At 44.0% G+C, this 23,673-nt stretch overlaps 1 protein-coding gene across 3 annotated transcripts in view; it reads right to left on the bottom strand.

Annotated features, from left to right (window-relative positions):
- Nucleotides 1-23,673, bottom strand: part of LOC137544430 (tetraspanin-18-like) — a 71,602-nt gene that overhangs the window by 4,634 nt on the left and 43,295 nt on the right. For all 3 annotated transcript variants that reach the window (XM_068265506.1, XM_068265505.1, XM_068265507.1), the window contains 2 exons: nucleotides 11,809-11,988; nucleotides 7,625-7,708 (listed from right to left, as the gene is read on the bottom strand). In XM_068265506.1, coding sequence (XP_068121607.1) covers nucleotides 7,625-7,708; nucleotides 11,809-11,988 — 264 coding nt within the window. The remainder of the gene's footprint in view (nucleotides 1-7,624; nucleotides 7,709-11,808; nucleotides 11,989-23,673) is intronic.

Genomic DNA, 23,673 nt, shown 5'->3' with positions numbered 1-23,673 from the left:
GGGGGGTGCTAAATTGTAAGCACCCCTGTAAAGCCTAAAGGTGCTCATTAGACTTTGGACCCCTTAGCGCAGTTAGGCTGCAAAAAAGTGCCACACATGTGGTGTTGCCGTACTCAGGAGAAGTAGTATAATGTGTTTTGGGGTGTATTTTTACACATACCCATGCTGGGTGGGAGAAATATCTCTGTAAATGACAATTTGTTAATTTTTTTATACACAATTGTCCATTTACAGAGATCTTTCTCCCACTCAGCATGGGTATGTGTAAAAATACACCACAAAACACATTATACTACTTCTCCTGAGTACGGCGATACCACATGTGTGGCACTTTTTTGCACCCTAACTGCGCTAAAGGGCCCAAAGTCCAATGAGTACCTTTAGGATTTCACAGGTCATTTTGAGAAATTTCGTTTTAAGACTACTCCTCACGGTTTAGGGCCCCTAAAATGCCAGGGCAGTATAGGAACCCCACAAATGACCCCATTTTAGAAAGAAGACACCCCAAGGTATTCCGTTAGGAGTATGGTGAGTTCATAGAAGATTTTATTTTTTGTCAAAAGTTAGCGGAAAATGACACTTTGTGAAAAAACACAATTAAAATCAATTTCCGCTAACTTGTGACAAAAAATAAAATCTTCTATGAACTCGCCATACTACTAACGGAATACCTTGGGGTGTCTTCTTTCTAAAATGGGGTCATTTGTGGGGTTCCTATACTGCCCTGGCATTTTAGGGGCCCTAAACCGTGAGGAGTAGTCTTGAAACGAAATTTCTCAAAATGACCTGTGAAATCCTAAAGGTACTCATTGGACTTTGGGCCCTTTAGCGCAGTTAGGGTGCAAAAAAGTGCCACACATGTGGTATCGCCATACTCGGGAGAAGTAGTACAATGTGTTTTGGGGTGTATTTTTACACATACCCATGCTGGGGGGGAGAAATACCTCTGTAAATGGACAATTGTGTGTAAAAAAAATCAAAAGATTGTCATTTACAGAAGTATTTCTCCCACCCAGCATGGGTATGTGTAAAAATACACCCCAAAACACATTATACTACTTCTCCCGAGTACGGCGATACCACATGTGTGGCACTTTTTTGCACCCTAACTGCACTAAGGGGCCCAAAGTCCAATGAGTACCTTTAGGATTTCACAGGTCATTTTTGTTTCAAGACTACTCCTCACGGTTTAGGGCCCCTAAAATGCCAGGGCATTATAGGAACCCCACTAATGACCCCATTTTAGAAAGAAGACACCCCAAGGTATTCCGTTAGGAGTATGGTGAGTTCATAGAAGTTTTTATTTTTTTGTCACAAGTTAGCGGAAATTGATTTTAATTGTTTTTTTTCACAAAGTGTCATTTTCCGCTAACTTGTGACAAAAAATAAAATCTTCTATGAACTCACCATACTCCGTACGGAATACCTTTGGGTGTCTTCTTTCTAGAATGGGGTCATTTGTGGTGTTCCTATACTGCCCTGGCATTTTAGGGGCCCTAAACCGTGAGGAGTAGTCTTGAAACCAAATGTCGCAAAATGACCTGCGAAATCCTAAAGGTACTCATTGGACTTTGGGCCCCTTAGCGTACTTAGGGTGTAAAAAAAAGTGCCACACATGTGGTACCGCCGTACTCAGGAGAAGTAGTATAATGCGTTTTGGGGTGTATTTTTACACATACCCATGCTAAGTGGGAGAAATATCTCTGTAAATGACAATTGTTTGATTTTTTTACACACAATTGTCCATTTACATAGAAATTTCTCCCACCCAGCATGGGTATGTGTAAAAATACACCCCAAAACACATTATACTACTTTTCCTGAGTACGGCGGTACCACATGTGTGACACTTTTTTGCAGCCTAGGTGCGCTAAGGGGCCCAACGTCCTATTCACAGGTCATTTTGAGGCATTTGTTTTCTAGACTACTCCTCGCGGTTTAGTGCCCCTAAAATGCAAGGGCAGTATAGGAACCCCACAAGTGACCCCATTTTAGAAAGAAGACACCCCAAGGTATTCCGTTAGGTGTATGGCGAGTTCATAGAAGATTTTATTTTTTGTCACAAGTTAGTGAAAAATTACACTTTGTGAAAAAAATCCAATAAAAATCAATTTCCGCTAACTTTTGACAAAAAATAAAATCTTCTATAAACTCGTCATACACCTAACAGAATACCTTGGGGTGTCTTTTTTTCTAAAATGGGGTCACTTGTGGGGTTCCTATACCGCCCTGGCATTTTACAGGCCCAAAACCGTGAGTAGTCTGGAAACCAAATGTCTCAAAATGACTGTTCAGGGGTATAAGCATCTGCAAATTTTGATGACAGGTGGTCTATGAGGGGGCGAATTTTGTGGAACCGGTCATAAGCAGGGTGGCCTTCTAGATGACAGGTTGTATTGGGCCTGATCTGATGGATAGGAGTGCTAGGGGGGTGACAGGAGGTGATTGATGGGTGTCTCAGGGGGTGGTTAGAGGGGAAAATAGATGCAATCAATGCACTGGGGAGGTGATCGGAAGGGGGTCTGAGGGGGATCTGAGGGTTTGGCCGAGTGATCAGGAGCCCACACGGGGCAAATTGGGGCCTGATCTGATGGGTAGGTGTGCTAGGGGGTGACAGGAGGTGATTGATGGGTGTCTCAAGGTGTGATTAGAGGGGGGAATAGATGCAAGCAATGCACTGGCGAGGTGATCAGGGCTGGGGTCTGAGGGCATTCTGAGGGTGTGGGCGGGTGATTGAGTGCCCTAGGGGCAGATAGGGGTCTAATCTGATAGGTAGCAGTGACAGGGGGTGATTGATGGGTAATTAGTGGGTGTTTAGGGTAGAGAACAGATGTAAACACTGCACTTGGGAGGTGATCGGACGTCGGATCTGCGGGCGATCTATTGGTGTGGGTGGGTGATCAGATTGCCCGCAAGGGGCAGGTTAGGGGCTGATTGATGGGTGGCGGTGACAGCGGGTGATTGATGGGCGGCAGTGACAGGGGGTGATTGATGGGTGGCAGTGACAGGGGGTGATTGATGGGTGATTGATAGGTGATTGACAGGTAATCAGTGGGTTATTACAGGGGAGAACAGATGTAAATATTGCACTGGCGAATTGATAAGGGGGGGTCTGAGGGCAATCTGAGCGTGTAGGCGGGCGATTGGGTGCCCGCAAGGGGCAGATTAGGGTCTGATCTGATGGGTAACAGTGACAGGTGGTGATAGGGGGTGATTGATGGGTGATTGATGGGTAATTAGTGGGTGTTTAGAGGAGAGAATAGATGGAAACACTGCGCTTGGGTGGTGATCTGATGTCAGATCTGCGGGCGATCTATTGGTGTGGGTGGGTGATCAGTTTGCCTGCAAGGGGCAGGTTAGGGGCTGATTGTTGGGTGGCAGTGACAGGGGGTGATTGATGGGTGATAGGTGATTGGCAGGTGATTGACAGGTGATCAGTGGGTTATTACAGGGAAGGCCAGATGTAATTAATGCACTGGCGAATTTATAACGGGGGGGGGGGGGGTCTGAGGGCAATCTGAGCGTGTGGGCGGGTGATTGGGTGCCCGCAAGGGGCAGATTAGGGTCTGATCTGATAGGTAACAGTGACGGTTGGTGATAGGGGGTGATTGATGGGTGATTGATGGGTAATTAGTGGGTGTTTAGAGAAGATAACAGATGTAAACAATACATTTGGGAGGTAATCTGACGGCGGGTTTGCGGGCGATCTAATGGTGTGGGTGGGTGATCAGATTGCCCGCAAGGGGCAGGTTAGGGGCTGATTGATGGGTGGCAGTGACAGGGGGTAACAGGGGGTGATTGATGGGTGATAGGTGATTGGCAGGTGATTGACAGGTGATCAGTGGGTTATTACAGGGAAGAACAGATGTAATTAATGCACTGGTGAATTGATAAGGGGGGATCAGAGGGCAATCTGAGCGTGTGGGCGGGTGATTGGGTGCCCGCAAGGGGCAGATTAGGGTCTGATCTGATAGGTAAAAGTGACAGGTGGTGATAGGGGGTGATTGATGGGTAATTAGTGGGTGTTTAGAGGAGAGAATAGATGTAAACAATGGATTTGGGAGGTGATCTGATGTCGGATCTGCGGGCGATCTATTGGTGTGGGGGGGTGATCAGATTGCCCGCAAGGGGCAGGTTAGGGGCTGATTGATGGGTGGCAGTGACAGGGGGTGATTGACAGGTGATTGACGGGTGATTGACAGGTGATGGACAGGTGATTGACAGGTGATCAGGGGGGATAGATGCATACAGTACATGGGGGGGGGGGGGGGTCTGGGGAGAATCTGAGGGGTGGGGGGGGTGATCAGGAGGGAGCGGGGGGCAGGGGGGGGATAAAAAAAAAATAGCGTTGACAGATAGTGACAGGGAGTGATTGATGGGTGATTAGGGGGGTGATTGGGTGCAAACAGGGGTCTGGGGGTGGGCAGGGGGGGTCTGATGGGTGCTGTGGGCGATCTGGGGCAGGGGGGGGGGGGAAATCAGTGTGCTTGGTGCAGACTAGGGTGGCTGCAGCCTGCCCTGGTGGTCCCTCGGACATTGGGACCACCAGGGCAGGAGGCAGCCTGTATAATACACTTTGTAAACATTACAAAGTGTATTATACACTTTGTATGCGGCGATCGTCGGGTTAACATCCCGCCAGCGCTTCCGTATGGCCGGCGGGATGTTGGGGCGGGTGAGCGGCGCCAGGCGGAGGCGGAGGATCGCGTCACGGATGACGCGATCGCTCCGCCCATGCCCATACAAGGACCGCCGCCAATTGTCAATACGGCGGTCCTTGCGGCGTCCACTTCCCGGCCGCCAATTGTATATACGGCGGTCGGGAAGTGGTTAAATGTCAACATTTAAAGCTTTGTGGCCCCAATCCTTACTTACAACCCCCCCACCCCCCGATAATAAGTACCATCCCTTGTCTCATCCTACAGATGACAGCAGGCAACAATTCATGTTTGCAACCCCTAAAGCTACCCTACACAACTTAAATGAACTTTGTAACTAACAATGAACTCTCTTGATAATGCTCACTTACATGAGTTCACAATTCTTTTAAAGGGACACTATAGTGAAACATTTTAAAATTTAAAATATGGGCAAACATAGACAAATAAGAAGTACGTTTTTTCCAGAGTAAAATGAGCCATAAATGAATTTTCTCCTATGTTGCTGTCACTTATAGTAGGTAGTAGAAATCTGACAGAACCGATAGGTTTTGGACTAGTCCATCTCTTCATAGGGGATTCTCAGCAAGACTTTTATTCTTTAGATATTTTATTCTTAAAGATATTCCCTAAAAAGGATTTATACAAAGATGCTGGCCAGCTTCCCTGCTCACTACACAGTTTTTTGGCAGTTGGACAGAGCAACTGCCATTCACTAAGTGCTTTTGAAAATAAATAAATCCCTAAGACTCCCCTATGAAGAGATGGACTAGTCCAAAACCTGTCACTTCTGTCAGATTTCTACTACTTACTGTAAGTGACAGCAACATAGTAGAAAAGTAATTTATGGCTCATTTTACTCTGGAAACAATGTACTTCTTATTTGTATATGTTTGCACATATTTACAATTTTTTTGCCATAGTGCCCCTTTAAAGACAAGAGTTCTGAGTGGAAGAGTTGTTCTTTGCAAAAATATTTTTTCATCTGGTAGCTCAATTTATGAATTCAGTTGAATATAGTGCTTCCAATGACAGGGAAATGTCATCAGGAAAATTGTGGCATGAATAGCAATAGGCTCACACTATAGACACACACAGGCTCACACTATAGACACACACACACTCACACTCATGCATTCAAAAGTTTTAGGTACCCGCACTTCTGGTAAAAAAAAATGCTGTGAAATGTGTAACTTTCAAAAATTGTAAAATAAATATTTTTATTTAATAGTTAACCTACAAAGTGCGTAACTAGAAAAAAAAACAAATCATGTCAATGTCTGGTGTGATCACCTTGTGCTTTTAAAAGAGCATGACATTCTTAAAGGAACACTATCGATCTACATATTGTTTTCAATTGAGATAGGAATTGTTTGGGAAGTGCTGCTAAGTACTGTTGTATACATTTCACTGGCAACCTCTTTGTTTACTGTTATCAAAATACTTTCAAACTTTACTGACGCCAAAACTGACGCAGAATGAGCCATGAGGAGAGGGGAAATTCCCCTCACACTTGATCAGTTAACCCTGTGTGTAACTCTGTGTGTGTGTGAGAGAGAGAGAGAGAAAGCTCCCAACAGCTGCAGCTTCTGTGTCCTGTGTTTCTGACTGAAGTGTGTGAAGAGAGCAGAGGAAACTGGTTATGAACATTTGTAATTGTCACAGCTTTTCATACTGTTTTTGCTTTCAGAGAAAAATACTCTGTAGTCTGATATGCAACACTGGCTGTGCATTTAAGCAGACACCCCTTCTGCAATTGATTTGGCCCAATATAGCTAAATCCCAATATAGCTAAAACTCTCAATAAATTAAAGCTGTTGCCTCTAATATTTAACAGGAAAAGTAGGAAAATTTTTACACAGCTACTTAGACATTATGTGTACATTGTAATTTAAGAACACTTGGGCATTGATAGTATTCATTTAAGAGCAATCACTTGAAGAAGGGTAGAGGAACAAAATGTGTGCTCTCTATTATTTAATGATAATTATGAAATATAGGGATTATTTCCATGTTTTCAGTTGAGCCTCGGCTTTGTGTTTTCTAGTTGAACATTTGAGCATAGTTTGCAGATTTCTGTTGCTGTTTTAGTGAGTTTCTGGAGTGAAATACAATAAACCTCCCTAGCAGAGGTCCACAAATATGAAGCTACATTTGCCCATAGATGAGGTCCACAGAAATGTAGCTGCTCCTGCCCCTAGAGGAGCTCAATGAAAGTGCAGGTGCTTCTGCCCCTAAAGGAGGTCAGTGGAAGTGTAGCTGCTCCTGCTTTTAGAGGGGGTCAGCGAAATTTGAGTGGTATAAAGGTTTTCGGAAAGTGAACAAAAACTTATTCTCCACAAAATAAAATGAACAGGAAGTACTACGTACAGCACTTAGTTCTACATACATTTTAATGCACTTTTAATGCTAAAAATTGGCTGTAATGGTAAGTACTGAGCAAACATCTGCAAAGTTATGTCTTTGTTAGATATTCTTTGAAATAGTTTTTGTAGATTTAGTGCAAAGTCTTCAGATCTCTTTAACCACATCACCTGAAGCATTGAAGGGTTAAAATGGGCATGTGTGTGCGTGCTCCCACGGTGCTCGGTGGATGCTTATTGGATGGATGTTTATTTGCACTAATTAGTGCACACATTTAATTTTTATAAACTTTCATTTTGCATGAAAGGGAACCTAAACGGAGAAGGATATGGATTTTTCCTTTTAAAATAATACCAGTTGCCTGAATCGCCTGCTGATCCTGTGTCTCTAATACTTTTAGCCACAGCCCCTGAACAAGCATGCAGATCAGGTGCTCTGACTGAAGTCAGACTGGATTAGCTGCATGCTTGTTTCAGGGTGTGATTCAGCCACTATTGCAGTCACAAAGATCAGCTGGACTGCCAGGCAACTGGCATTGTTTACAGGAAACATCCATATCACTCTCAGTTAAGGTTCCCTTTAAGTACCGGTATAAAACTTACCTCAATTCCAAGAACACCGAAACCAACAGCAGCTGCCGTGTTAATGTACTTCTTCAAACTTTTGGCGATGGTAATAAAACAACCCTAAAACACAATAAAATTTAAAAAAAAGCTGCACAAAAGAGTACCACATGTTTAAAGGGAACCTTAACCATCGCATAAAAAAATAATTTCACTTACCTAGGGCTTCTACCAGCCGCCCCGTCCCACGCTGCTCCTCAACGATCCTCCATTCCCTCGCCGCGGCTTAGTTTTGGTTCTGCCAACTAATCAGTCAGCAGTCCACTGCGCCTTTTCAGCCCTGGCCATGCACATCCTTGCACGCATTCATGGCGGAATAAGCATCCTGGGCAGGCACAGTATGCGGCTTTCTCTTACTGCGCCTGCGCAGGGCGCTCTCGCTGCCGTGAATGCGTACGCGGATGCGTACTCCTGGGCCACACAGGCGTAGTGGACAGAACCTAAACTAAGCCATGGCGAGGGAACGGAGGATCGTTGAGGAGCGGCGCAGGACAGGATGGCTGTGGGGGGCTGGTAAAAACCCCAGGTAAGTGACACTTTTTTTATGTGACGGTTAAGGTTCCCTTTAACATACAAGGGGTTACAAACTTATGTCAGAATCATGTTCTAGGAAGGATGTGTGCAGAGGCATCACTACAGATTATGGGGCATTTTGATGGGACCCCTAGCTCTAGTATAGCTTGAGCAATAGTATCCTCATCCATTGCTTTAGATTGCAAGCCTTTGGCAGCCCCCTCCCCTTAGTGTGTCCTTCTTAATCTTGCAACCCCAGCAATGACACCCTTCTCGTGAACTAACTCAAACTTGATTTGCTGTGTCTCTGTAAAATGTATCTTATACCCTGTTTGCATGTGTAATCTTGTACTATGTTGTATAACCCTTTGCTACCTCTCTGTCTGTCACCCCTTGTTTACATTGTATGTATCCCTATTTATTGTCCAGCGCTAAGTAATATGTTGGCGCTTTATAAATAAAAATAAATAATTATAATGTATGTGAGTTAATATGGTAATGTGCAATCACTTACAGCACTTAGTGCAGAAAGTGCATTGAGGAAGAGATATATTTTTGTCCTCTACAGAAGCAGAGCCTGCGGGAATCCTGTGTTGGACAGTATGCCTCTTAAAGGGAACCAGAGACGCCGAAATCCTAAAAAGAGAAAAAGATTTTATACATACCTGGGGCTTCTTCCAGCCCCATAAGCCTGCATCGCTCCCACGCCACCAACCTCCGCTTCCTGGATCCCTTCACTTCCGGCGGACGCGGCCAAATGTCCGCATGAGCAGGGTCTCCTTCCATACCCTTACGCGTGCGGCTGCGCAGTATGCAGCTGCACGCATATGGGTATGCCAGGAGCCCCTGTGATGCGGACAATTGACCGCGTGCTGCCGCCGACTGGCCGACTGGCCGAAACTATGGGACCCGGTACCGCCGGATACAGGAAGCGGAGGAGGGTGGTGTGGGAGCGATCCGTGCGTATGGGGCTGGAGGAAGCCCCAGGTATGTATAAAATCTTCTTTCTGGGGCCTCTGGTTCCCTTTAAACACATTATTAGAAATAATAATTTGCTGCAGTCTTGTGACTAGTTACGTCACTTATTCACTGGGAGTAACTCTACCTTATTCAAATAGAATGCAAATAGAGTAAAGAAATACTGGAATACATAAGATATCTTCCCTGCAGACTTTGCATCCATAACTGCTTTACAGCGCAATTGAATGATTAAGTGATTTGCTGTAAAGGTGGCCACTAACGATACAATTCGCAGAATGATCCTTAATTTCCGATCATTTGTATGATCGATCAGTAACGATCGTTCGGTACCATTTACGTACGAAAATCTTTTAACCAACCTGATCAGATTAATGAAATCAATCTGATTTACAGATCGATCCGTCAATCTGATCTGATTGGTTAGGAGATTTTCGTCTGTTAGTAATCCCTTTTGGCAAATTTTATCGTTAATGGCCACCTTTAGTGATGCAGTTTGGAGACAAACTGGTCTCCCAATTGAACTTGGGTCCATGACAGCTGCTATATCTTCTATGTCAATTGCTATGCCCTAAGAAAGCATGTCAGATATTCTGCTGTAGCTGCTAGCTTTGTACTGCCTGATGCAATACAAATGTAGCTTTCATACTGCTCCCACTAATGGTCTCCCATGACCTATTGCCAATCAATATATTGATGGTAAGATAAATGTCATTGTTTTAACTCATTTTCATTCGATTCAGTGTCTATGTTTTTTGTATTTATTTTTTTCTGAACTTTTGCCATTTTACTATAAGGTGCATTGAGTAAATACAGCTGGAAAAAAGTATTGCAATAATATATATTGCAATAATTCAGGTTGGAGTGAGCTCCGAGATGTCTCCCACAATGCATCACTGCTGAAATATGAAAATCACCCATTGTTGTACCTGTAAGCGTAACACACCTCCAGATCCACTGGAATGCAATTACCGTATATACTCGCAAGCAAGCCGAATTTTTCACCCCCCAAAAGTGGCCCAAAAGTTGGGGGGTCGGCTTGTTTGCGAGTCATGGGTAGGTGGGTGGGTAGGTGGTGCCCCTCTCCGCTCCCCCCGCGGCCGCCGCTGCTATTACCTTAGGCGGCGCCGCTTCCTCTATCCCCGTCCTGCTCCGATAACTAACTAATTCACAGCAGCGCACCCCCCGCTGCTGTGATGACGGAGGAAACCATAGAGAGCGGCTCCCATAGTAATGGCATCGCCGCTACAGGAAGCCGCTCTCTATGGTTTCCTCCGTCATCACAGAAGCGAGGGGCGTGCTGCTGTGAATTAGTTACCGGAGAAGGACGGGGATAGAGGAAGCGGCGCCGCTTAAGGTAATAGCAGTAGCGGCCGCGGGGGGGATTGGGGAGGGGCACTAACTACCTACCCACCCACCTACCCATACTGGCACTATGCTAGCTATACTGGGGCACTATACTAGCTATACTGGGCACTATACTAGCCATACTGAGCACTATACTAGCTAAACTGGGGCACTTTACTAGCTATACTGAGCACTATACTAGCTATACTGAGCACTATACTAGCTATACTGAGCACTATACTAGCTAAACTGGGGCACTTTACTAGCTATACTGAGCACTATACTAGCTATACTGAGCACTATACTAGCTATACTGAGCACTATACTAGCTAAACTGGGGCACTTTACTAGACAAGACAAGGCAAATAACATTTATATCGCGCTTTTCTCCTGGCGGACTCAAAGCGCCAGAGCAGCAGCCACTAGAGCGCGCTCTATAGGCAGTAGCAGTGTTAGGGAGACTTGCCAAAGGTCTCCTACTGAATAGGTGCTGGCTTACTGAACAGGCAGAGCCGAGATTCGAACCCTGGTCTCCTGTGTCAGAGGCAGAGCCCTTAACCATTACACCTTCCAGCCATACTAGCTATACTGAGCACTATACTAGCTATACTGAGCACTATACTAGCTAAACTGGGGCACTATACTCGTTATACTGGGCACTATAGTAGCTATACTGGGCACTATACTAGCTATACTGGGGCACTACCTACCCATACTGGGCACTATACTAGCTATACTGGGCACTATACTAGCTATACTGGGCACTATACTAGCTATACTGGGCACTATACTAGCGATACTGGGCACTATACTAGCTATACTGGGACACACTAGGGGAATAAGGCGGCCAGCATTTCCTACCCCCGGCTTATATGGGGGTCAATCATTTTTCCCTGTTTTTTCAGGTGAAAGTTGGGGGGTCGGCTTACATGCGGGTCGGCTTGCTTGCGAGTATATACGGTATGTGTCAACTTGTCTAACAAGCATTCAGACTGTTTCGGATTGGTAGATCCTCATCAGTACATGGCATGGATTAATGTGGCTCTATGGGGTAGGACTTGAAACACCCAGAGTTACAGCACTGGGAGACATGTCAGAACTCACTCCAACCTGAATTATTGAAAACACTGTTTTAAGAAAGCAAACTTTTGTTCTGCATAGCATTTTAGTAAGTGGGCTTTTTGGTCCATTGTAGCCCCTTTCACACTCCTAGGAGTTCTGGTTCACCATGAGCTTGCTAGGTACTCTGTATTCTCAGAGGTGATTCTCTTCTATACTCACTGGTATAGTGTATGTGTATGTATGTATGTGTGTGTTTTCTTTACCTGATCATTAGTGTAGCCGGGGGTATTATCCAAGCATTTTTCTTTGTCTTTGATCTCTGTAGATATAACAGGGTCATCCCGTACGCAGCAGGCTTGCGGCCATGGAGCAGATGGGTAGTGCTCATGAAAGTATGAGTTGTTACCAAAGTCACTCAGGCCAGAAACACCACAACAAGACAGCTAAAGCAAATAAAAGATACAAAGTAGTTTAGTTTTATATATTAGAAGTTGACTGATCTCTGAAAAAAGCCTCTACTTATCCCCATTATTTTCAATCTGTCCCAAAGGTAGTAAATTAATAAACAGCCCCGCCTCCCCCTTCTTCCCTTCTCTGTCTCTTTACCTGTTTATGTTTATGGTTTGGTTGCACTATATCACACCTTTTTTTTTTTTTGGTAGGGTAGGAGGCGCCCGGTAGGATAATTCAGATCTATGTGATTCTATATGGTAGGTACAACATTAAGGAAACAAAATGGTGTGATCCTACCTTCTAGATGTCCCTTATAGGAAATATACAGATCAAGTCGTATACTTGTATAATTGAAGTATATTTGGGGCACAGACAACGCGTTTCACGGTCAAAACCGCTTCCTCAGGTCAATAGAGGTGCCTTAAAAGTTAAAAGATAGCATACAGCGCTCAGGCAAAATTGTTATAACACATAGTAATAAATGAGATACATGTATAATATAGCATATAAAATATATAAAATATAATATAAAATATAAAACAAATGCAGTTATGTATGTGCTATATCAGAATCTGACCTATTGGTTCATAAAAACACTATATTTCATCACTCAGGCGCAACACTGTATAATAATAAATGAGATATATATTTAAAAAAACATATATATAGTATATGTAGCAGATAACACATAAAACATAATATAATAAAATATATAAAATAGTTGCATAAGAAGGAAAAAATATAGTATATAGGGCATGTAGCAAATAACGTTTGATGGGTACAGTTGGAATGTGTATTTATATATGATAGTTGGATTATTGCACAAATAGATGCAGTTAAACTCACACTGTATTGGAATCTGATATGTTTGTGTACAATTACACTATATTTTTCTATGACATGTAACTTCTAGTACTTTTGGTAGAAGTACGAGCGTAATAAATATCTAAAAAGATATATCTACAGATAACATCTATCCATTGTATGTTCTATAATGACAGAAGGACTATAGGGCTAAGGTGCACTCGTGTTATGCAGGGCAAAGTGTGAATATTACTCATTAGACCTTGTGGACAGTAGGGGAGAGATATTGTGGGCAGTAAGGCGGGAGAGTAAGGGTGGTTGGTACGGGACCTTACCTAAAGTGGCTGCGCTGGCTTCTTGCGGCGAACCCCGCGTGACTAGGCTGACGTCACCCAATCACGTGGGTACTTCCGTCACGTGTACCAGGATTAGCCACTAGGCTGGATGGTCTAGAGGATACGGCGGCCATTTTGGTTGAGGGATGGTATCCTATCCATACGGTGAGCCGTGTAGCTCAGCGTATGTGGGGTAGGGAGGGGGGCGGATGTGGTGTGTATCAGGGACAGCCAATGGGCTGTATGGACTGGGGGAAGCGGCGGCCATCTTGGTTAAGGGATGGCGCCCTGTTTATGCAGTGAGCTGGGTAACTTAGCATATATAGGATGGGGAGGGAAGGCAGTAATCTAGATAGTGGCAATGCCTTCTCTGTGTATTAGAGAATTGTAGCCATATAGGTGGGGGGCCATTTACCCTCATTGAACAGGGGAACCTCGATTAAGGGTTTAGAAAAATGCACCCTCTAGGGGAAAGAAAGAGTAACAATATATAGTAATAAATAGGTAATGCCTATTCTATTTATGTTTAAATATATATATATATATATATATATATATATATAAGCCAAGGGATGAGCAGCACAAACCGATTTTTATGCAATACTATGCAAAGCATGCACGCAGCACTGGAGAACCCCAATCTCCATAAGAAATATATAAATACAGAGGGTGCTGCAGCACACAACAGGAAAATAGTGACAGGGGCTCTTGGTTACGCTTTAACGCGTTTAAGCTCACCAACTGCGCCAAAGTGTCCCCGATCTGGTGAGTCCTACTCTAACCAGGCAAAAATGCTCGTTTTTATCAGCGTTCTAGTGGGAACCATGCCAAAAGCCCAGGGGTCAGCTAAATGGGAGAAATGAAATTAAAAACACCTCACCTTCTACTAGCTACTAACTGAACTATGAGCACCGCTCATTTATATGCTTAACTGTGCTAGAGATGGGTGTGGTTATGCACGCTCACAGGGGAAAATAATATAAGCCAAGGGATGAGCAGCACAAACCGATTTTTATGCAATACTATGCAAAGCATGCACGCAGCACTGGAGAACCCCAATCTCCATAAGAAATATATAAATACAGAGGGTGCTGCAGCACACAACAGGAAAATAGTGACAGGGGCTCTTGGTTACGCTTTAACGCGTTTAAGCTCACCAACTGCGCCAAAGTGTCCCCGATCTGGTGAGTCCTACTCTAACCAGGCAAAAATGCTCGTTTTTATCAGCGTTCTAGTGGGAACCATGCCAAAAGCCCAGGGGTCAGCTAAATGGGAGAAATGAAATTAAAAACACCTCACCTTCTACTAGCTACTAACTGAACTATGAGCACCGCTCATTTATATGCTTAACTGTGCTAGAGATGGGTGTGGTTATGCACGCTCACAGGGGAAAATAATATAAGCCAAGGGATGAGCAGCACAAACCGATTTTTATGCAATACTATGCAAAGCATGCACGCAGCACTGGAGAACCCCAATCTCCATAAGAAATATATAAATACAGAGGGTGCTGCAGCACACAACAGGAAAATAGTGACAGGGGCTCTTGGTTACGCTTTAACGCGTTTAAGCTCACCAACTGCGCCAAAGTGTCCCCGATCTGGTGAGTCCTACTCTAACCAGGCAAAAATGCTCGTTTTTATCAGCGTTCTAGTGGGAACCATGCCAAAAGCCCAGGGGTCAGCTAAATGGGAGAAATGAAATTAAAAACACCTCACCTTCTACTAGCTACTAACTGAACTATGAGCACCGCTCATTTATATGCTTAACTGTGCTAGAGATGGGTGTGGTTATGCACGCTCACAGGGGAAAATAATATAAGCCAAGGGATGAGCAGCACAAACCGATTTTTATGCAATACTATGCAAAGCATGCACGCAGCACTGGAGAACCCCAATCTCCATAAGAAATATATAAATACAGAGGGTGCTGCAGCACACAACAGGAAAATAGTGACAGGGGCTCTTGGTTACGCTTTAACGCGTTTAAGCTCACCAACTGCGCCAAAGTGTCCCCGATCTGGTGAGTCCTACTCTAACCAGGCAAAAATGCTCGTTTTTATCAGCGTTCTAGTGGGAACCATGCCAAAAGCCCAGGGGTCAGCTAAATGGGAGAAATGAAATTAAAAACACCTCACCTTCTACTAGCTACTAACTGAACTATGAGCACCGCTCATTTATATGCTTAACTGTGCTAGAGATGGGTGTGGTTATGCACGCTCACAGGGGAAAATAATATAAGCCAAGGGATGAGCAGCACAAACCGATTTTTATGCAATACTATGCAAAGCATGCACGCAGCACTGGAGAACCCCAATCTCCATAAGAAATATATAAATACAGAGGGTGCTGCAGCACACAACAGGAAAATAGTGACAGGGGCTCTTGGTTACGCTTTAACGCGTTTAAGCTCACCAACTGCGCCAAAGTGTCCCCGATCTGGTGAGTCCTACTCTAACCAGGCAAAAATGCTCGTTTTTATCAGCGTTCTAGTGGGAACCATGCCAAAAGCCCAGGGGTCAGCTAAATGGGAGAAATGAAATTAAAAACACCTCACCTTCTACTAGCTACTAACTGAACTATGAGCACCGCTCATTTATATGCTTAACTGTGCTAGAGATGGGTGTGGTTATGCACGCTCACAGGGGAAAATAATATAAGCCAAGGGATGAGCAGCACAAACCGATTTTTATGCAATACTATGCAAAGCATGCACGCAGCACTGGAGAACCCCAATCTCCATAAGAAATATATAAATACAGAGGGTGCTGCAGCACACAACAGGAAAATAGTGACAGGGGCTCTTGGTTACGCTTTAACGCGTTTAAGCTCACCAACTGCGCCAAAGTGTCCCCGATCTGGTGAGTCCTACTCTAACCAGGCAAAAATGCTCGTTTTTATCAGCGTTCTAGTGGGAACCATGCCAAAAGCCCAGGGGTCAGCTAAATCCATACGGTGAGCCGTGTAGCTCAGCGTATGTGGGGTAGGGAGGGGGGCGGATGTGGTGTGTATCAGGGACAGCCAATGGGCTGTATGGACTGGGGGAAGCGGCGGCCATCTTGGTTAAGGGATGGCGCCCTGTTTATGCAGTGAGCTGGGTAACTTAGCATATATAGGATGGGGAGGGAAGGCAGTAATCTAGATAGTGGCAATGCCTTCTCTGTGTATTAGAGAATTGTAGCCATATAGGTGGGGGGCCATTTACCCTCATTGAACAGGGGAACCTCGATTAAGGGTTTAGAAAAATGCACCCTCTAGGGGAAAGAAAGAGTAACAATATATAGTAATAAATAGGTAATGCCTATTCTATTTATGTTTAAATATATATATATATATATATATATATATATATATATATATATATATATATATATATATATATATATATATATATATATATATATATATATAAAAACATGAAGTAATCCTCTTGATTATCCTGATGAGGGGATCTTTGTATGAAACAGATCTAAAGCTCCAATAATTCAGTATCCTCTGATGTTAGATGAGGGGACTTATTTGGAAATTGTAATGAAGCTGAGACCATGTTATCTATGTGATATATTAATGAATTTATCTAGCAAGATCTATTGGGAGAGTAGTATCCTATTGTTTGATTTTCATATATTTGTGTAGTGCTTGAGACATACATACACATATACACCCATATCCACATGTGCACACATGCTATTGTGTGCCGTAGAACATACAATGGATAGATATTATCTGTAGATATATCTTTTTAGATATTTATTACGCTCGTACTTTTACCAAAAGTACTAGAAGTTACATGTCATAGAAAAATATTGTGTAATTGTACACAAACGTATCAGATTCCAATACAGTGTGAGTTTAACTGCATCTATTTGTGCAATAATCCAACTATCATATATAAATACATATTCCAACTGTACCCATCAAACGTTATTTGCTACATGCCCTATATACTATATTTTTTCCTTCTTATGCAACTATTTTATATATTTTATTATATTATGTTTTATGTGTTATCTGCTACATATACTATATATATGTTTTTTTAACCTCCCTGGCGGTTTATTTATTTTGCCAGGGAGGCTGCAATGTGGTTTTTTTTAAATTAAAAAAAAAAATATTTCATGCAGCCAACTGAAAGTTGGCTGCATGAAAGCCCACTAGAGGGCGCTCCGGAAGCGTACTTTCGATCGCCTCCGGCAATCGAAAATAACAAGATAGGCCACAATGAGCGGCCTATCTTGTTTCGCTTTACTCGTCGCCATGGCGACGAGCGGAGTGACGTCATGGACGTCAGTCGACGTCCTGACGTCAGAGCCGCCCGATCCAGCCCCTAGCGCCGGCCGGAACTGTTTGTTCCGGCTGCGCTGGGCTCGGGCGCCTGGGGGGACCCTCTTTCGCCGCTGCACGCGGCAGATCGCCGCGGAGCGGCGGCGATCGGGCAGCACACGCGGCTGGCAAAGTGCCGGCTGCGTGTGCTGCTTTTTTCAGAATGGAAATCGGCCCAGCAGGGCCTGAGCGGCGACCTCCGGCGGCATACCCCGAGCTCAGCTCGGGATTACCGCCAAGGAGGTTAAATATATATCTCATTTATTATTATACAGTGTTGCGCCTGAGTGATGAAATATAGTGTTTTTATGAATCAATAGGTCAGATTCTGATATAGCACATACATAACTACATTTGTTTTATATTTTATATTATATTTTATATATTTTATATGCTATATTCTACATGTATCTCATTTATTACTATGTGTTATAACAATTTTGCCTGAGCGCTGTATGCTATCTTTTAACTTTTAAGGCACCCCTATTGACCTGAGGAAGCGGTTTTGACCGTGAAACGCGTTGTCTGTGCCCCAAATATACTTCAATTATACAAGTATACGACTTGATCTGTATATTTCCTATAAGGGACATCTAGAAGGTAGGATCACACCATTTTGTTTCCTTAACCTATTTTGGTTCCTGGACGTAGTTTCTACGTCCAGGAACCATGCGCGCTACCGCTCGCTCCCGCGGCCGATCGCGCGCGTGCACGCGCACTCCCGGCCACGGATTCGGTAGCCAGGGAATCAATGTATCGGGCTATGGTGCCCGATCATTGATTCCTCTCCCCCACTGAAAAAGCGACAGCTTCTCTCGGAAGCTGCGCCTTTTCTGGCCGTTCCCTTCCCGATGCGTCACTGTAAGCGTATGTTACGCTTAGAGTGACGTCATGTAAACAAACTCATGGCCGCCATCTTGTGGCCAAAAAGTAATACTACACCTGTAAAAAAAAAAAATTTAAATTAACACACATTTACATTATAAATCTATTGTTTACCTCCCACCCTCCCAAAACTACCCAAATAAAATGTTTACTATAAAAAAAACAAAACATTACAATAAAAAAAAAAACATGTAAATATTTACCTAAGGGTCTAAACTTTTTAAATATCAATGTAAAGATGAAATATTTCTATGTTTTTTTTATTTTAAACTTGTAAATAGTGATAGATGCAAAACGGAAAAAATGCACCTTTATTTCCAAATAAAATATTGTCACCATACATTGTGATAGGGACATAATTTTAACGGTGTAATAACCAGGACATATGGGTAAATACAATACATGAGTTTTAATTATGGAGGCATGTATTATTTTAAAACTATAATGGCTGAAAACTGAGAAATAATGATTTTTTTCCGTTTTTTCTTATTCTTCCTGTTAAAATGCATTTACAGTAAAGTGGCTCTTAGTAAAATGTACCCTCCAAAGAAAGCCTAATTGGTGGCGGAAAAAACAAGATATAGATCAGTGCATTGTGATAAGTAGTGATAAAGTTATAGGCTAATGAATGGGAGGTGAACATTTCTCACGTGAAAACGACGGAACCTGAATGGGTTAATGTTGTACCTACCATATAGAATCACATAGATCTGAATTATCCTACCGGGCGCCTCCTATCCTACCAAAAATCAGTTAGTACCCCTTGATCCAAGGGGAAGATCAACGTCGGAGAATCTCCGACGGATCTACCTTCTTTGGGGAGCGACCAAAAGAAGAACAAAGGCCGAGTGGGGATGGTATTTCCCCACCAGCGAAAACGAGTGGTTGCCTCAATCAGCAACCCACTCTTGTGAGTATATTACTTACTGTCTTTATAAAAGTAATCCCGTACATAATAACGTGCTGCACCAGATTGGGCTCCCGGACCCCCTGTGTTTTTTGTCTTCTACTAATACTATATCACACCTTTACCCTTTAAGAGTTGGTGTGCATTTGTTGTTTTCTGATTAAATGTGTACCAGGCTCTCAATCATCAGATAATACACAGTTTTTAGGATATATGTACATCTATTGTTTATATATCTATATTGTCACGTTTGTGATTTCATTGACAAGTTATGGCCTATGGCAAGCCCTTTGGCTCGCTATGCATTTTCTGAAGAGTGTCATTTGTGATTTCCATCTTTGTGGACCCAGTTTCTGGGTCCGGCTATGTTCATTTAACCTTATAGTTTTTATTACTATACATATACCTTTGTAGAGTAACAAGGACTGTGTATTGCTTTTCCTCTGACTTGTTCAATAAACTTTTATTGTTAAAATTAATAAACAGCAAGCACCCCTGGTTCGTGAAATAATAGAATTGCCTTATCCATCACTAGGGCTAGTTCACACTAAAGGTGCCCATACATCTAACGATAATGGGCAGATTCGACCAAGAGACAAACCTCTCTCCAAAAGAATCGGAGGATTTTGTCGCATTTGTCAATCGTCCCGAAATTGCACACTGATCGAGAAAGTAGGTATCACGCTGGTATGTGATGAGATAGCGTATAGGTAATATCAGTATCACGTTAGTACGTGATGAGGTAACGTACAAACATAAATGCAAACAATGGTACAAAAGCGTAGTCTAGATCAGGCTGAGGTTGTATACAAGTCAGAGATATCGAGGTACAGAGTAGCTAAGCTAAATCATAGTCAATAATCAAGCAGAGTCATACAGGTAAATCAGATGTCAGTCATATAGAAAGGATCAGGCAGTAACAAAGTCAGGGACAGGCCGAGTCTGTAACGAAATCAGATGGCAGCAGTACAGAAGGGCTTGACAAGAGCGAGGTCAAGAGGCAAGCAAGAAGTCGGTACACAGATAAATTACAATTGGATGTTACAATAATAATATTACAAGAATATATATATAGCCGGGGACGCCGCTAGAGGATGTCGGCAGTGAAGCCCCGCTGCTCGCCCGGACCACGCCGGAGATGCTGCGGGACCTGCCGTTGGAAGGTAAGAATGTTACAGTTGGCCCAACATCTTGCAGCATGTGCAATCAACTTATGCAACCAATTTTGTCCCGAAATTGGTCGTATAGTCGGTTGGGCATGCACTTAGCGGCACCAATTTTCATTTGATTTTAATGATCGTATCGGATGGTCGATCAGTGGCCAAGTCGCCTGATGTATGGATACTCTGGCCCGCCTCCGGTTCACTTCTGGAATTCAAAGTCTGAAAACCACTGCACCTGTGTTGCCTTGTCCTCGGTCCCACTGATGTCACCAGAAGCGTACTGCGCAGGCCCAGTATGGTCTGTGCCTGCGCACTACACTCCTGGACATCAGCGGGAGCGAGGACCCGGCAACGCAGGCGCAGTGGTTTTCAGACTTTAAAGTCTGAAATTCCAGAAGTGAACCGGAGGTGGGGCCGGAGCTTGAGTGGGTGGCTGCGCAGGCACAGGATGTCTGCAGGAGACCATTAGAAGCCCCGGGTAAGTTCAACTCATTTTCCCCCGACCCCCCTACAGTATTCCTTTAAAGTGTACTTGAGACCAAGAGAGGAAAGGATTTTTACTTACCTGGGGCTTCCTTCAGCCCCTGTATTCCATCTGCTCCCTCAATGTCCACCTGGTTCCCTCCACAGTGACGCTAAAATCTCTGTAAAGTCCATGACTCAGCTGAGTTCTTTTGATCAGTGTAAGAATTAATTTTAGAGTTCTTCAGGAAAATAGGATTGCGGCACATTACTGACCCCATCTTTCAGTTCACAATTATTTTTCCCATGTCAATCGGTGAAACTTTTAAAATCTGGAGTGACAATAAACATTTACATAAACATTTGATAAACATTTGAATCCTTTGTCCTCTTTGCAGGCTGATATGCACCAGGGAATTCAAAGCCTCATAGCACATGAGCATAGACCTTCACCCCTAAGCAACACCAAACCACATGGTGCATAATATTTGGAAGTACTTTGTAGGAGGTAAGCACTGAAGCCTTCCATTCTCCTTCCCGGAGCACCTTGTGCAAGGCTTTGAACAAAGGGCAAATCCACACCTCTGGAGATTTGAAGTGTAACTTATGCTGGACCATTCAATCCTACTTTAGCAGGAGCAGCCAATTTATTTAGCAGTGCAAGTGCTCCAGTTCAATTTATTTTAGCATATTTTTTTATTACTTATTTGTCACATTTCCTTGCTTCTAATTAGTACTGCTGTAATGTGTATTTATGGCCACTTGTGAGTAGGTGGCAATGTGAGACAATAACAGAGGACTTCTGCTTTCAGTTTCTATATTTTCTGCTAGCAGAGAAAGAGCAAAGCAATCCAAGAATTTACAGTGCAAAGAGTGACTGACTAAGGTTAAAGTAAGTGCACTTATCTCTAGAGATTGCCCGAACGGTTCGACCGTAAACTAGTTCGTGCGAATTTCGGTGGTTCGCGTTCGCAAACGAACGCGAACTTTATGGCGGTTCGACCCGCCTCCTATACTACATCATTAGGGTCAACTTTGACCCTGTACACCACAGTCAGCAGGCACATTGTAGCCAATCAGGCTACGCTCCCTCCTGGAGCCACTCCCCCCCCCCTTTTAAAAGGCAGGCAGCGTCAGGCATTTTAGTCACTCGTGTGCCTGCAGTAATTAGAGAAGGGAGAGCTGCTGCAGACTCACATAGGGAAAGCTTAGTTAGGCTCACAGCTGGCCCTTGGCCCCTTGGTGGTAATTCCTACTGTGCCACTGCCAGGCCCAGCACATTCAGTGACTACCTGTGTGTGTGACAGGTGCAGATTTGTAATACCCATCACTGCATATAAATACCTGTTGTTCACAGTGCACCCACCTACCTACGTGAGCGCACGCAGTGTCACTGTGCCTGTTCGGTACCTGTGTGTGTGTGACAGGTGCACATTTGTAATACCCATCACTGCATATACCTACCTGTTGTTCACAGAGCACCCACCTACCTACATGAGCGCACGCAGTGTCACTGTGCCTGTTCGGTACCTGTGTGTGTGTGACAGGTGCACATTTGTAATACCCATCACTGCATATACCTTCCTGTTGTTCACAGTTCACCCACCTACCTACGTGAGCGCACGCAGTGTCACTGTGCCTGTTCGGTACCTGTGTGTGTGTGACAGGTGCACATGTGTAATACCCATCACTGCATATACCTACCTGTTGTTCACAGTGCACCCACCTACCTACGTGAGCGCACGCAGTGTCACTGTGCCTGTTTGGTACCTGTGTGTGTGTGTGACAGGTGCACATTTGTAATACCCATCACTGCATATACCTACCTGTTGTTCAGTGTACCCACCTACTTATGTGAGCGCACGCAGTGTAATATACCACTCTGTTAACTGTTAACTGCATCTGTGTGACTGTACATTGTATTCGTCAAGTCAGTGCATACCTTTCACTTCATTTCCCCCCCCCCCCCGATATGGACAAGACAGGTAGAGGCAGAGGCAGACCCAGAGGAAGGCCACCCGGCAGGTCTGTTCGAGGTCATGCTGATGTGATTTCGTGCGGCCCTGGACCAAAGTACAGTGCTCACAAGAAAGCACGTCACATCAACTCCTAAGATTGTCAGAACGTGGTTGATTATTTAACACAGAACACCTAATCTTCCGCATCCACCAGTGCTACTACTAGCACTACATCCATTCCATTTGACACTTCGCAGGAGTTATTTGTTGGGGAATTAACTGATTCACAGCCAGTACTGTTACAACAAGATGAAGGCGCTAAGCAAGTTACACCACCTCATATGTCTGAGTTAGGCAACACTATGGACGTAACGTGTAAGGAGGAGAATGATGAAGTACTTGCTGTTGGTGCAGTTTATGAGGTGTCTGAGGCAAGCGAAGCTGGGCAGGATGATTATGATGATGATTATGATATGGATGTCATGTGGGATCCTAAGAGACAAGATGACCAAGGGGACAGTTCAGAGGGGGACTCAGAGATGAGTAGGAGAAGACGAGTTGCTGAAAGAAGCAGGGGGAGCTCGTCGTCAGAAACAGCTGGTGGCAGTGTCCGGCACCATGTATCGCCACCTATGGACAGCCAGCTAACATGCCCTTCAACGTCAGCTGCTGATGCCACCATAGTGCCATAACCCCAGGGGGGCTCAGTGGTTTGGAAATTTTTTAGTGTGTCTGCCTTAGATCAGAGCAATGCCATCTGTTCTCTCTGCCTCCAAAAATTGAGCCGTGGAAAGGTCAACAGCCGCGTAGGGACAACTGCCTTACGAAGGCACGTGGAG

Source organism: Hyperolius riggenbachi, chromosome 2 (assembly GCF_040937935.1).
Source record: "Hyperolius riggenbachi isolate aHypRig1 chromosome 2, aHypRig1.pri, whole genome shotgun sequence".
Classification (NCBI taxonomy): domain Eukaryota; kingdom Metazoa; phylum Chordata; class Amphibia; order Anura; family Hyperoliidae; genus Hyperolius; species Hyperolius riggenbachi.
Note: the sequence above shows the minus strand (reverse complement) of the source record. Positions and strands in the feature narration are given on the sequence as shown.